We start from the raw sequence: 15,893 nt of genomic DNA, 5'->3' as shown, positions 1-15,893 counted from the left end.
AAGTGGTTAGCCTGCAAATTTAAAAGTTCAGAGCAGTTGCTTTAAGGTTTCTTATTGATAGTCTTCTCAGCCACTCATAGTTCCTGGACTTGACACACCTTCATAGATACAAGGCTTTCACTTTTCAGAACTCTTTGGGGGTGTAATTATTCCTCCTGTAGACACTGGTGATAGCTGGCCTGGTACAGCAACAGTTACTTCATAGTTAACTTCCTCCTATTTAATAAAAAGAACGGTAATTAGAAAGCTGAAGACCAGTTACCTCCGCATTACCATCTCAGCTCATAGCTAAAAGGATATTCCAGCTCTGGAATAGGAAAAGTATGACTGAAGAACCATTTCTAGAGGAGTGAAAGCAATTGGTCTATCTGAAGTGGAGAAATAGGCACAGCTTCCACTAGCTCCAAAAACAAAAATAGTATGTTTTATAATACTCTTCCATTCTTTCTGAGTTAGTTTAATCTCTAGGGTACAGGAGTTCATTGTCTCTGCAGCTTTTGGGGAAGAGGCCTTTGCATAAGCTTGAATTAAAAAATCTTCCCATCCTCCCAGTCAGCAGTAAAAACATTATTAGCTGGAAAAAAACAATCCATACCTGTGGAACTACCCCACTTTTATTCTTCCAGAAATTCAGAGTCCTGTTAATGCTGTCCAAGTTGTTATAGAAATTAAACACAGAAGCCACTATACAACATACTAACGTACAATCCTTAAGGGGACAAGTGTTTCCCTTTTTCCTAGTCTGAAGAACATGCCTGTGGAACTAAGGTGGCATGTATTAAGAGCTGCCACGATAATCAAAAGCGAAGCAGAAGGCTCTAAGCCTCTAATACATATATTGCCTCAGTGCAGGTGGTTCCACACATTCCTCCTTAAACTTGATGAAGTAACATGGACACACCTGCACTAAGCTGTCTGTACACGGTTCATCTGGAATAACTAGGTATCTACATTTTTTTGTTTAGTTCTTTCTACGTTGCCCTGTTGTCTTCCTACCTCTGTGCTGTCTGCATGCAATCTCTCTTCTAACCTTGCTAACTAATGGTACACTTTAAAATACAGAGTGCTACAATACACATTTGGCAAGTCTAATGTATGTTGTCCTCTCTCCATTGCTAACTGCTTAAGAGATCCTAACCTTCCATATAGAGGGGCCTTCTCTCCACAGAGGGCAGATCCTGTATGCATCTGTTGGTTTTAGTTTGTTTTTTATATCATGGTAACCTTTATTTTAATTTATTTTAATGTTTATCAAATTTACATAAACATACTTAATATAGTAATGAACACAATTAAACACTATTAATGCACCATCCAATAACAACAGTGCTACCTCCACTAGGACCAATAAATCATGCCACTTAATGTAGGATCATTCATTCAGGTTGCCCCAAAAGTTTTAGTTTCTAATGCTATTACTAATACTAATGTATTAGTATTTAACAATGTTCTTGAACGTAGGCTAGGTTCTCCACAATACCGTGTGCTTCAGGTGGAGAAGAATGAAAGCAGATTTGGCCCCAACTGTACCAGCTACTGGCCCATAGCAAGTTATTTTATACATGTCTGTTGTACTAAACAAATACGGCTTTGTCATCTCAGAACTCCTAAAGATATGCACGTTACTAGTAACTTGTTACATTCTAAGTGGGCTAAAGACCCATTCATGTGAAGTGTGCCTGCCATCACCATAAAGACCAAGCTCATTCAAAGAGAAGAGGAAAAACTCTTACCAACATGTCCAAGTAGTTTGTGTGGGTTTGTATATTATGTCTGTCTTCTGCTGGAATTTTCTTAAAATTCTTCAATTTCACTGGGGATTTTTTTGCTATCTTAACAAATGGTTCCATCCACTCCACACATTCTGCAATATTGTCCCAATCTAAGCCTAAAGACAACAAAAAAGACCACCTGGCTTCAGCTACTGGAATTGCATGTTTATCTCTGCAATGTAGAAAATCAGCATGAATGTTTCATCGTAGTATTTTAACTTTGTTAACAGCCCAGCCTTTGGCTAATGGGCAGTAGAAAAATGAAATAGTGTTTGTGTGCACAAAATAGCAACCTGCCCTGCAAATAAGGTATGCAGTTTAGATGTTTAAGTAATAAGCCATGGTGTGTAGAAGTAGGTCAGCAAAATACAATTGGGAGCTTTCTGGCTTACATTCTGTTCTGCCAAATGCTTTGCTGAAATTAAACTCCATTAGCACTCAATATCTAATAGTAAATACAGCAGGATTGGGGATGGGCAAAAGTCCTTATTTTCAAGAAGGGGAATCCAGGAAGCTAACAAAGAAGTAGGTCTAACTCATTATGTTCTAGAAGAGAACGTTTCAGTCTACAAGTATATAGAATACACTGCATTGATTTTTAGAAGCCACCATGGGTTTGTCAGGAATTGGTCTTGAAAAGCTCATCACATTTCCTTATTTTGAAAAAGGCACTAATTTGAAATGCTATTACCATAGCATATATTGACTTCAGCAAAGCATCTGACAGGATTTTCCACAATATCCTTGTTGAAAAGGTGGGTTGGATACATCCAATGAATCAATCAGTGGCATATTAAGCAATTATATTCAAGAAATCCTTATTAATGCTTCTGCATCAAGCTGGTAGGAAGGCTCAAGCAGCATTCCTAAGATCTAGGGTTTTGCCCTAGGTCTGTTGCATTCAGTGTTTTTATAAATAACCTGGATGAGAGTTATCAAATTTGCAGAAGACGAAGGATAACCAACACAACAGAAGATAAAGATTTGAAAGGATCCTGACCTGCTAGAATATAGGCCAAAACAAACTGCACTTCAGTGATAAACACAAACTGTTACATTTAGATACAACAAAAAGCAAAGGCATGAGTATAGGATAGCAAAGATCTGATCTGGCAGGAAATCAGTGGCTTAATGAATCACAAGCTGAATATGAAGCAGCAGTACAATTTTACAGTGCAGTGGTCCTGACCACCTCTTTTTAAGGATGATATTGTCAAACTGGAGAAGGGCTTCCAAAGGAGAGCAGTGAGGATGGTGACAACGCTGGAAACCAAGGAAAGGCTGAAAGGGATTGGTAGTATGCTTAGGATGATACTCCAGCAGGAAAAAAAATATATTAAAGGGAAACAATCTTTACCTGAAAAGCAGTCATGGAGAAGATGGGGCCAAGTTGTACATTGCTCCAGAGAGCAAGTGGAAATTACAGGGAAACGGATTTTGGCTAAGCAATAAGAAAAACTTCTTAATGGTGAAAACTGTTCAGCAGTGGAACAAGGCTAAGTCAATGGTAGTGGGTTCTCAGTCACTGAATGCATTTAAGCAATGGGCAGTCATCTGTCAGGGATGTTCTAGCTGTATTGCAAAACCTGCACTGAGAAGGGGGTTGGACCAGATGAACCCCAAGGCCCCACTCAGTTCTGATTATTTCAGTGCTTGGGAATATCAAAAATAGTGTGTCTCACCCCACCCCACCTTTCCTTGCCTCCCTGCCACAGCACAGTATAGACTGAGCATGTTCAGTAGTCATGGAACAGAGAATCTGTTGGAAAAGATGACTGGGGGAAGAGTAAATTAAAGAAGGCGGCTAAAAATCACAGAGCAGTAGAGGTTACATGAGAGTAAGCAGACATGAGGGCCCTCCAGAAAAATCAGTGGAGAGAACCAAGATTTTAACATAGCTGTGATTGTGCTATGAATAGATAAGGCAAGGCTCCAAGGAAGCAAAAAGTTACAAGGAGAGAAACTAAGAGCAAAGGTGGAAAGGAAGAAAAAGGCTGGATCAGCAACAGAAAAGGCAAGACCCTCTGGTGCCATTCCTTCAGAGAGAGAACTACCTTTAAATCCTGAGGCAATGGTCCCCTCAGTCACAGCTCTGAATAACATACAGACTATGGAAATACACTGGAGACCCCACCACAAAATAATGTACTGTATCTCTTGGTTTATACTTGGCACTTTCAAGTGGCAATTGGTGTCCTGAATATGTATCGCAGTGCTATGTAACAAAACCAAGGACAAATGTACAGCAAACAAGGCACATAATGGTTTACCATACCTGATACTCTCTTAACTACTAGTACTGAGGTATAACAGCAGAGTGCAGCCGCTACCAATACCCTGTACTGGAAGTCCAAAGAATTAACGTCTAGAATACAGAGATCTAAAAGCTGAAGAAAACATACATACTGTTAGGAAAATGTCATTATATCCAAGACAGATATTCTACAACAAGGAATAGCAATGTTAATTATTGTACTGCTATGATCTAAGCAAGATTGTCAAATTACGTTACTTACTTAGGTGCTCACTAAAGTAATGGTACATACACCATCTATCCTGATGTATACACCAGATCCACCGCGCTAATGTCACTGTTGCTAATACAAATTAGCTTTCCTTCAACACTTATAATCTTGGCCTTTGAACAGGATTGCTACTTCTGATCACTTTAATCTACTGGATTCAGGTGGAACAGGTGAAACAAAGTTGCAAGCTGTCATCTTAATTTCTTTAATTTCCTGAGATCACCATTGTACTGATTCTAGCTCAAAGAATCCCTCCATCCCATCAAGCTCCAAGGAGAGTCAAAACTTATTCTTTTTTTAACTTCCAAGAGCTTAGTACACTGAATGCTTTATTTTTATGCACACTTTATATTTAATTCTCTTGCCACTAAGATTCTTTTGAGAAAACAAATTAGAGTCCCAGAAATCAAAGATTTTCCCCACTTCTACCCTGATGGGAAAAAGCAATATTGAGCAACTCCAAGTATTCTTGGAAGAGTTAGTTCCCGCCAAATGCTTGGTATTATAGTATATGTGCTTCGGAACAATGCTCTCTTACAGAGTGCTCTCATACACAATTACATTCTCATTGAGACTGTAACATTGAGGGGGTGGGGTATGTATAAAGGAAGACGGACAGCGATAAGGGGAAACGGTCAAGGTGCTTCATATGGCTTCTTATTCTGAATCCCAAAGCCATCTCTCTTATAATCATTTATCCATGTTTGAAATTTACTCCCACCTGGCAGTGCATCAACCAGAACCACATAGTCTCCTCTCTAGATTCACTGCTTACCTAATGCTATTATATACATGTACTAGAGTAATAACTCACCTGTGCTATTTCAATAAACTTTTCCTGAGAATACTGAGGTAGCAGCACCTTTGGGATATCTTTCAGAGCATCCACTTGCAGGTAAAGGTTCAGCCAAGAGATTACTGTTACTGGGCATAGTTCCCACTTTAAAGCCTATAGATGATCAAACATAATAGCAAAAGTTTTAGAACAGACAAGTGCCATTGTTTAGCTATTGGGCTGCATGGTATCTAAATCTTCAATCTTAGAAAGTAAGCTTTCATTCATTTATCGCTATTGAGCACTGGCTCAGGTCTCGCAAATAGGCATACCAATGTTTGTACTATATCACTAGCTTCTCAGAGAAAATTATAGTTTCTCTGAAGCTTTTCACTGCATGAACTAATTAGCTCCATGCTCCAACTCTTCTACCGAAGGTAAAGTAGTCAGAACTCTCCAACAAATGTTACACTTAAAATGATCCATCCTTCCTTCATACAGGATGTATTTCAGCAGCTTTTATAGCACACACTACAACTATGATTCAACACTTGATATTTTTAAGCAATGTTCCTGATTCTATGAAAAAGCCAGTACAGCAATTCATAAACTACCAGCTCTAGATATATGCTAAAGCGGTTAGCATCTTCCTTTTGTTACCTTCAATATAATGAGCTCCATCCTTAAAATATCTTCTTCACTACATGCACCATCAGTGACATAGGCAAACTCCTGCAGTTTGGGAGCATATATCTCCTTGTAAAGAGAAAGGAAAATAAAACAGTCTAAGAAAAAATCACATGGTACTATTAACTGCAAACCTGTTCAGACTTCCTTATAATTTCCATTTGACAGAATGACTCAGGTTTGTTATAAAACATGCTGAGTTTGTCAATCAGATGCTCTGGACGACAACTTGCACAAAACCTGACCACCAGCCATGCTAACTGGGTCTGATAGGAGTTACAGTTAAAAACATCTGAAGGGCGCTCCAGCAATCCATGTTTTGCGATGTCCCCATAATGTTAGGCACAGGCACCTGAAAGGCCTTCTCTTTCAATAGATGTCAGCAAGACCCAGTTTGGTACAGTACTTAGAGCCTCTAGACTAGGAGAAAGACGACCCAGATCCAAGTCCCCGCTCAGCAACATGAAGGAAAGGCTGGACTCCAAATAAAACTAAAGTGTTTTGGCTCAGCAAGAATCATACTACTTCCTGCCTTTAGTTTTTGAGGGATGCATTTCACTATGACTCAAAGTATGGTGAAAAGCTTGCCTAGTGGCAAGTTCAAAAAAAATTTGGCACCAGGTTAAGACTGCTCTTTACTAGTATATTAAAACTATCATATATTATATTTTTATTTATTTTATATTGTTAATTTTAATTTTATATTGTTATTTTTGTATTTTATTGTATTTTATTGTGTTTGTAAGCCGCCCTGAGGCTTCAGCAAGAGGTGGCATAGAAATGTTCTAATAATAATATATATAGTATATATTTAGTATATTAAGTATATATATTATGTCAGCTGCTAACAGGTCTTCAATTAATTTGTGTTACCTATTTTAGGGTTTTAAATTTGGTTTTAAATTTTTGCAATTTTTGGTTATCTACAGTTGTATATTGTATATTGTATTTTATGTGCTGCTGTAACCAGAGAGCATCAACTATTGGCCAGTTGGAAATAAAATTAATAACATTAATAATGAACTTGGGTTAAGAGTTCAGAGAACCCTTCTACTCATAATAAACCAAGCTAACCTAACAATTTCTCTGTTACCAACTATACTGGGATGGGCATTTGCACACTATGTATATCAATTTTATCTTTATGTTGTTAGCTAGTTATTAATGTCAGTTAAGGGGTGAAATAGAAATTGTATCAAATAAATCAGTCAATACATAAAATTCAATCCTGAATCTGATGCCTGGGGATAAGAGAGCTGCATGAAGAGAGGGCCCCACCCAAATTCGGGTATCCTCCCTTGTTCCACTACTGCATCCCAGCTCACTGCATTCAGCAACCTCTCTAACTATGGTGCAGTGTTTTCAGGGCATGCTGTGAGGAAGAGGACAGGGGACAGCAAGTTCTGGTAGCCCAGCTACATGTACCTATATCCAGATCCATACTATTGGATTTTTGTATATATTATTTTATAATTTTTAAAAACTAAAAATCAGAAGATGTTCTACAATTATGGGCTTAGAGCTACTTACCTCAAGCTTAGAAGCAATAAACAATGCTGTAATTCCAATGAGCTGAAGCATGGTTTTGTTTATGTTCTTTTGAGTCAACATAAATCTATCAAAGAAGTCTTGTGCCAAGTAGAATGTTTCTCTATGGAGTGTGTATACTTCACATACCTATTACGGAATGAACTTTGTTTACTCAGGGTCACTTGAACTGCAAACAATAGTCTGAATACAAACCAAATATGTTTTTCCCCTTTATAATTCACGAACTCATAATATTTAGGATATTAAAGCAAAACAAATACAGTATTCTGCCAACACCTGACATAATTTGTGAAACTTCTTTGTAGTAAAGGCAAAAAGTTAAGAGTTTGTTATTTATTTATATACTGCCTTTCCACCAATGTCACCAATTCAATTCACATAAATGCACAATTAAAATAAGGATACAAACAATATAAAACTATTTAACTGAAACACTGAATCATGATTAAAAAGCACTAAAACCAGTATTTCTAAAGACTGGATCTCTGTTCCTCCTATCATACCAACAATGATCCTGTAAATTTAATATGTACAGCTAAACCCTATATCAATCCTCGGAATTTGAGGGTGCTTCTAATATTTGATACACACAACCCTGGTAGTCATAAACAGGTGAAAATAGGGGTTTGATTTTTATTTTTTAAGAAAAGTTAACATGATTTTGATTTATTGATCAGATTTCCTTTATACTATCATTACACACTTGATGTTATGCTGCCAATATGCTCCGGCATCCCAGCAAGATCAACAGTGGAGAGGTATTACTTTTGATTCATCCACATTTTCAACAGGTTTTTGACTGCTTATTTTCGATTATTTGAAGTGATATTTGGTACCAGTCCACTGTCAACCTAAAGACAAGTTTCATATAACACAAAGGCAGTGGAATATATATTCGCTTTTCTCCCAAAATATGACCACTCTTCCAGAGTGACTGGAACCCACATCCTACTTTCCTTTGAATATAATAGGACATAGTCCAAGCCTTTAAGCAGTTTACAATTTTCAGTACTGCCTCTGTATAATGCTTACTAAATTCATGCTTTAATACTCACCTCCAAAAGCCAATCCAATAGGATTGATCGCATATGTGGCTGTAGGTTTGAATGCAGAGATGTGAAATGCTTGCAGTGAGAATATTTGTTTTCTTTCTTGAGGATGTTGAACCATACATCTTTAGAACTTCCCCAACTAAAACCAAGGCAGGCATTTCAGTTTCAGATTAGAAAAAGAAACAGATATTCCAGTATAACAATAATGGGTTGTCTCGGGTAAAGACATTGACTTTGGTGGGTTGAAACAAGATGCTTGATTTGGTGAATCTACTATTTCTAGTTACTAAGTCAAAGCATCTTAGACTGCAATCCTAGATACTAACTAGATAGTGTGGAAATGTGTTTCAAGGCTGAAGCTGAAACTTAGTCCGTGGGGCATCCCCACTCTGCCCTCAGAGCTTGCAAGTTTCTTTCCAGGCTCTCTGCAGCTCCAACACAGCATGTGTGGCTTTGGAGCTGCGGGAGAGGCATTGGAGGGGGCTAGGAGGGGTGCGGCTCTTCCAGGGTATGTGGAATCCCAGCAATGCCCGAGCACCTCCTCTTTGTGACCAGGGCAAGAGACACAGATGGTAGGATAAGAGAAGTGCAGAGGCAATCTTTGCTTCCTGTTATACTCAATTGAATGCCTGTACTTTTCCAAGTTCAGAAGATTTCAGGCTGCCACATTGGATGGTGCTCTTAATTTTACACTATATACTATTTTCATTATCAAATTACCAAGCCCCTCGAGACATTATAAGAATGCCTGCCTTAACCTTAAACTAGGGGAAAACCAATCTTTTCTCAGCATTACTGTCCCAATTAAGGGGTCATTGGGGCTGTTTTTAAGTTAGGAAATCTAACCATTTCATATGTAAAGCCACTGCTCAAATCACTCACTTTCTAAGCAATTGGTCTTCCTAAAACCTGTAAGATTTGTTGCAGTTTTTAAAAAGTAGGATGTTTGCTCTCTGGATTGCAGCCACTCCAATGTGAGACTCACTGCTCTTCAAGTGACCAAATGTTATCAATTGCTTCAGTTAGTTTTAACAAACAGCTGCACAAAAATGCTGACAGTTTTTTTTTAAACTTAGCACCAAAAGAACTTTAAATATAATGCCAATGTTTGCCCTTGAAGGGAAGAAGGGAGAAAGGACAGAAAACTAGATGCAGAAAACATATTTAATCTGCTGTATACATGTTAATCCAAAATCTCACCACCTTCTACTCATGCAATTAAAAATTACCAGTATAAGACGGCCTTCATAGCCACAACACTTGATGAATTGCAGCTGTGATCTTTAAGTTACAAACCATTTGTGCCTTATATCATGACAGTTTTTCTAAGATGCAACTGATTCATTAGGCCCTTACAACTTATTTGTCAGCATTTTTCTTGAAAATATGCAAAGTGTTTAGGCGAAGAACTAAAAGCAAGTGCCCCAAAGCACTGCAAAATCACTGTAGGAAAATAATCCACTGGGGCTTATTTTTCATTCCTGAAAAATTAGCATAACTATCAGAGGGCAGAGGCTGTTGTGATTTCTAAACGCAATGAGGCTGGGTGGCCGGAATGGTTTGCAAGCCACCAGGTCGACCACTCCAGCCAGTCATAACAACCCATACCCAGTGAAAGTTATTTGGCTGTGACTGGCATGCAGGCAGAGGGAAAATAAGCTGCCAAATTTGCAAATATCATTAAATCTAACCATTACCTTCCTTACTCATTACTTTGGTGCTTTGAATTTTCAAACTCAATACATTTTCAAACATTATTTCTGCTAATATATCAAAATGCAGCAACATCACAACTGTTTTTAGTTATAGTTATCTTACCTAAGTTCCGGTAAAGGTGATGGATTTATGAAGAGGTTTCTGAACCTGTATTGTTTGAATCTAGAGAAATCAGTGGTTCCTGTTTCTTTGTGAGGAGTTTCTATTATTATACAAGGGGAAATGCCACCTGATATTGTGGATGGCCAACAGCTCTACAAATGAGATATTAAGAATTAGTTTTGAACAATAATTTTGAGCAAGATATCTCACTGAAAAACTGCAAGTGTCCCTATTTCACCTTTTAGAAACCTTCCACTTGTTTCTAATAAATTTACTCGGAAAAGCATCCCAGAATATTTTACCCAAACCATGAAAGCAATATATTTTGTGTTCATTGTAGTAAATAACCATTTTTTACATTACACTGTTGAGAAGGCAAACAAAATTTTTACCTTGCTAGAATACACCGTCACTATAAAGAAACTGCAGCATCATTCCATTACATACTAACACCCAATACCTACTACCTTTTCAATGGCATAAATAATAAAAGCCACTAGGGATGGGCAGTCCCCCTAAGTAAAACAGTACAGCTTTTCTCAACAATAAAATAAAAACCTCCTACTCAAGCTGATTATCATGTGAACACCCTAAATTTTAACAATTTTAGAATATCACAATGGACTTAGACTATCTCAGTTGCAAAGTGAAGTTTACACAAGTCATTATTACCTTAATTTCATACTGATGTTTCATATTGCTTTCTTCCTTTCTTTCTGGGTCCTTTGGAAAGCAAACAAGGATGTAAACTGCTTAATATAAACCAGTAACCAACAAATGTTCAGCTCACCACTTCTATTAAAAACTCTCACAGCCTCCCTCAAGCACAGGTTTTCAATGCACTACTTGCCTTTGAAAGTCATATATGTTAAATTCCTGATAACGTATATCCATATGACCAAGGACCACAGCTGTTAAAAACTGTAAGATAAAGATTATCCCTGAGAAGGGGATACCTCAAGCCTATGAGAAACAAGAAGCAGAATTCCCTTAGCAGTATCCACTCTCCTATAATACTTAATTCAGTGTTTTTGCTGATTTAACTTCCACACAAGGCACTGTCTGTATTCATACAGAGTGGTATACAAACAAAACTGGCACTAGGCATGAGGGGTGCTGCCTGGTGTGGCATGCTCCAAGTCAACACTCCAGTAAGCCTTCTAGTGGTGACAGTGGCAACAAAGCCGCAACTGGAAGAGTGGCTGGGAGCCATTTTTAATTTCATCACAATGAACCACTCTAGGGCACTGAGGAAAATTTAAACCATATGCAACTCACTGCAAACTGCAATAGGGCTGGGGGGGAGGTGAGCAGGTAAAGACAGCAACAGGTGGCATCTATGGGCCTTGGAAAGTGCTCAGGGATGCCTGGTGCTGATAACAGCTCTGTAGATAAATATACCTCTATATTCAGGTCAGGCCAAGAGATCATGGCTTTCCAAAGGCTACCTAGTGAATTCTTGCCCAGGACTTGAATCGGGCTGTCCCAGCTCAGATTCTTATCCATTACTCTACACCCAATTCTGAGAACTCTTAGAACTCCTACCCACCTGCATTGCTTTTCTTTTTCTGCTCTGAAGAGACACTGGTGCCTGCAGTTCTTGTGGAGATGTATCTTGGCAAGGCTGATGCAGTTTAGCTTGCAAACGACTACTGTGGAAAGACAAAGACATTTCTTTCATCAAAACAGCAGGAAGGCAGTGGTAAGCATACATTGTAGCTTATCAAAAATGTGACAAGTTACCTGCGCCTTGACATCTTATTAAAAATCCAGATAATTGCCTGCAAATGAGAGAACATATGTTGACTCAAGGCATAAATAAAACACTATTTAGCACAATTAAGCTCACCAGCACACTACTACTAGCCATATTACTGTTGCAGCAATCTCTGAGAGCAAGAACAAAAGGCTGATGTGTGAACTTGAGGGCACACCCTAAGTCCCAGCAAAGCACAGCAATGCACGGCCAGAAGCACACAAGGGCTCCAGAGTGAAGCAAGCACCTGTTGCCTCGCGACAACGCTGCGCTTAGAAAAGGAAGTCATCTGGGCAAATTGCCCAAACTGAAAAAGTTCTGTGCACCTGAATTATTGGGGTCGAGATGGCAGAACGATGCACCAGTCACCCAGACTAGGGCCCTCCACATGAACTCTCAAGGCAACATTTTGTTTATAAACATAAACGTGAAGGTCGTCCTTCCCATCATCTGTGTGCATAGCAGTCAATTTCAGGTTCAGCCAGCTTCCATCTGTTGCCTCTCAATATCTGCCAGTAGCCATTTTGTTCCCAATTTTAATGCCTTGCTCTAAGCATTATTCAGGCAAGTTTTGTACTGCAATAAATATACTGCTTTGTTTACTTTACAAACAGAAACCATCTACTAAGACCTAAAAAACCACCCTCATAACATGCTTGAGAACTGGGATAACTTGTGTGTGTATAAATAGCTAATTGTGTACAGGAAAATATTTTGTGCACATAAATCACACATGCAAAAAAATCTCTAATTTCTGCTTTTCCCAGCACTCTATTATAATGGTTATTGCTGCAAAGGGGCCCTCTGCGGTTCTTAATCACTCCACCGACCAGCCACCCCAAAAAACCAGCTTGAGTTCCTCCCTTCTTTCTGCCTGGGGTTGCCATTTGCTCTACCTCCCTGCCAAGCTGGTGGCGGGGGGCGGGGGGGCAGCCCCTGAAGCCACCCCTCCTTCAAGCAGCCGAGCCGGCTCTTCGGGACTCTCCGTCCCCGCGCCAATTTGCAAAACCCGCGTAAGTGGAGGAGGCGGCGACAGCAGGCTGGACTCTCTCGGGCTGCCCTCCCCGCTTGCCGCCGCCGCCGCCGCCGCCTTCCACCCACCGCGCGAGTGAAGCTGCCGTCGCCCCCGAAGGGTCGGTGCAAATAGAGGACGGCGCAGACCAAAAAAAGATTTAAAAGTCTGGCCCAAGGCCGGGCGGAGAGGAGACCCACGCGAGAGTGATTTCAGGTGGGGGGAAAAGCGCCCATTACACACACATCTCTTTTCCCGCCTCCGTTTAAGCCATCCTGAGAAGTGAAGCCATATATTCGCAACCAATGCAGGAAAATGAAATACTGAGAAGGGGGAGTTATAAGCTCCGATTCCCTCCCCCCGTGCTGCAGTAAGGCAACTTCCCTCCAAGGAGGGCAAGCACAGAGACACGCACCTTCCCGCCCCGCCCCACCCCCCAAAAGGCACCACCGATTGCACCCCTCCACCGCGCTACCCCAGGCGGCAAATCCATGACCCAAGCGGGCGACCGGGCAGGGCAGAGGACGCTCCCCAACCTGCCTCTCTCTCCCGCCTTCCCGTCCTCTCACTCTAAGTGGGGGAACGGGCGATTCTTCCCGTCACGTACACACATGCCGCGCTTTTCTTCCAGAGCCCCACATACAATATGGGGTGAAAGAGAGGTAAAGCGCACGGGGCAGCCCGGGAGGCGGCCAGGCGGGATCTCACCCCTTTTCCCTCCTTTGCCCCGAAGGAGAAACTTTCGCGGACTCTCCCTCCAAAACTCACGCGCAACCAGCAAGGGCAGGCCGATCAACCCGCTCGTAGGCACCCCGCTCGGGCGCGCATGCAGGAGGTCTGCAGGCCTCCCCCCCCCGGGGGCAGAAGGTGGGGGGCGCCGAAATCCCCCCTCCCAAAAGAAGAGCCTCCCATCACGCCCAGGGCTCCACTGAGAAGGAAAAGGTTGGAGGGAGCAATCAAATCGGGGCAATGTCCCAAGGAAATGGACACTCCGCTTCCCATCCCCGACACCCCCCACCGAGGCCCCGCGGAGCGGCCCCGAGGTCGGATGGGCCGGGGATCCCCGCTATTTCCCCCTCCGCGCCTCATTCTCCCTCCAAAAAACCAAGCCGGCAAGCGGGAGGGCGGGCATCCCGCCTTCTGCCGCTGCTGCTTTCTCGCTTCCTTCTCCGAACAAGCCCCTGCGGCGGACCTTCGCCACCCCAGCCCACGCGAACCTGTACCCCTTATGCCTACTTCGATGAAGACCCCCTCAAAATTTAGGGGGGACACCCATCCACGCACCGACCCACCCACGACCACCAGCCCGCGAAGGCAGGCACTCGCCTTTCCAGCCCGCCACCGGGGCAGCCCTAATTCCCGGGGCGCGCAGGCGACGCGACCCCCCCGCCCTTCCCCAGGTACTGTCACTCCCTCCTGGGGCCCCCCCAGTACTGCACCTCAGCTGCCGCGGCTCCTGGCGCCCAGACCTGAACTGCTCTCAGCTGGCGCCGGCGCCAAGGCGCTATATAGAGCACCGCTGCGCATGCGTCAGCGTGGGTTTCAGTCCTCCCGTCACCGCCTTCAGTTCCCAGGCTGCCTATTCTCCCGCCCGCCGGCCCTGCTACCTACTTACCTACCTCCCCAGGAACCCTAATACTCAGTGCAGCCATCGACCAGGGAAATAATCTTTCCGTCTCCCCCAACACGCGCTCTCTATAACCCTGGCCTGGTTTCCGCTGTCATTTCCCAGAAAAAGGAGGGGGAAGAGGCGGCGGCAGTGGCGGATGGAAACGCCATTTAAAATCCGAATGCAAATACAAGGCTGTCTCGGTTTTATCGAGCACGCAATGGCGAATGTAGCCCCCCACGCATTCTTCGGTGCAACGCAGGGAAGCACCGCTGGACAGCTTGCGCACGCTTAATTCTCCTCCCGACCCCCACACCCTTAAGCACAGCGTAATCGTAGTGCTCAGTCTTGGCGCGCCAGAAGGACGTCCTGCTTCCCCTTCCCGGTCCCGCCTAATGCACTTCGCTCAAACACCATCGTTGCAGACGGTGGCGGGACACCTCGCCGTATTATGCCATTAAAACCCACACCCGCTCTGGAACGGCTAAGCACGAAGGAAGTTTGGCAGGAGCCAGTCTCTGGAAGGAGGCGCTGGGCACACGTGGAAACTGTGGGGAAAGGGCACTCGTTCATCGATAAAGAACTGGACCTCTCCGACACAGAGTCCCTTTCCACATAGGACACGGCCCACTCCCGGTATATTTTCGCGGCGGCCACCAGTTGCTCTCTCCCACGCCTTCCTTTAAGGTCGTCAGGCCCGCGGCAGAATGCTGCGCTCGCTTCCCTCGCCCTTGCAACCAGCCGTAGACAGTTTCGAGCGCTGAGCTCCGCCCCTGGGCAGAGCCTCGGAGCGCGCCGCAGCCAATGAGGAGGAGGAACGGCTCGGCAACGTGGAGCTGTCCGCAAAATGTAAACAAAGCCTGCTTGAAGGCTGACAGATGAGGGAGGTCAATCGGAGCGGGCGGGACGGGTGCTTTATCTTTTTTTAAACTAAGGATTTGAATGCAGTCGTGGCTTCACGAAGTGGAAAGGAAGCTGCCATAGGTTCTTTGCGAGAGGGAAAAGGTGGGGCATAAAAGTAACAAGTAAATAAAACAGGGAATGTGTGATCAGGGAATGTGGTCCTTCTTTCAGGGCTGAAGGTCTGCAATACGATACGATCATAGAGTCAAAGATTAGTAGAGTTGGGAGGGGCCATGAAGGCCATCGGGTCGAACCCCCTGCTGTTGTAGGACACCAATTTACACCATTCCACTCAGATGGCTGTCCAGTTTCTTTTTTACATTTCTCTAGCGTGGAAGAGCCCATAACCTCTCTAGGCAGCTGGTTCTACTGTCGTATTGTTCTGACAATGAGAAAACTTCCTGAACTTATCTAGCCTGAACCTGGGTTATTG

The 15,893-nt window shown here is 42.7% G+C and overlaps 1 protein-coding gene across 1 annotated transcript; it reads right to left on the bottom strand.

Annotated features, from left to right (window-relative positions):
- CCNE2 (cyclin E2) lies at positions 1-11,952 on the bottom strand. The gene is made up of 11 exons (XM_044424003.1): positions 11,924-11,952; positions 11,730-11,832; positions 10,853-10,903; positions 10,181-10,332; positions 8,366-8,501; positions 7,290-7,436; positions 5,733-5,828; positions 5,112-5,246; positions 4,048-4,159; positions 1,734-1,888; positions 1-216 (listed from the first exon to the last, which is right to left on the bottom strand). The coding sequence occupies exons 1-11, from the start codon at positions 11,935-11,937 to the stop codon at positions 118-120; spliced, it is 1,200 nt and encodes a 399-aa protein (XP_044279938.1). The 5' UTR covers positions 11,938-11,952; the 3' UTR covers positions 1-117.
- Positions 11,953-15,893: the final 3,941 nt, after the last annotated feature.

The sequence above is a fragment of the Varanus komodoensis genome, unplaced genomic scaffold (genome assembly GCF_004798865.1).
Source record: "Varanus komodoensis strain SLA01 unplaced genomic scaffold, ASM479886v1 scaffold14_1, whole genome shotgun sequence".
Lineage (NCBI taxonomy): Eukaryota > Metazoa > Chordata > Lepidosauria > Squamata > Varanidae > Varanus > Varanus komodoensis.
The sequence above is the reverse complement of the archived record's forward strand: the minus strand, read 5'-3'. Positions and strand labels throughout refer to the sequence as shown.

Excerpts from the sequence above, each read along its gene's own strand:
- CCNE2 (XM_044424003.1), bottom strand. Across the intron at positions 10,904-11,729 it reads GAAAAAGAAAAGCAATGCAG|GACCCAGAAAGAAAGGAAGA; the intron begins GTGGGTAGGAGT and ends TGCTTTCCAAAG. Across the intron at positions 5,829-7,289 it reads TTATTGCTTCTAAGCTTGAG|GAGATATATGCTCCCAAACT; the intron begins GTAAGTAGCTCT and ends TCTCTTTACAAG.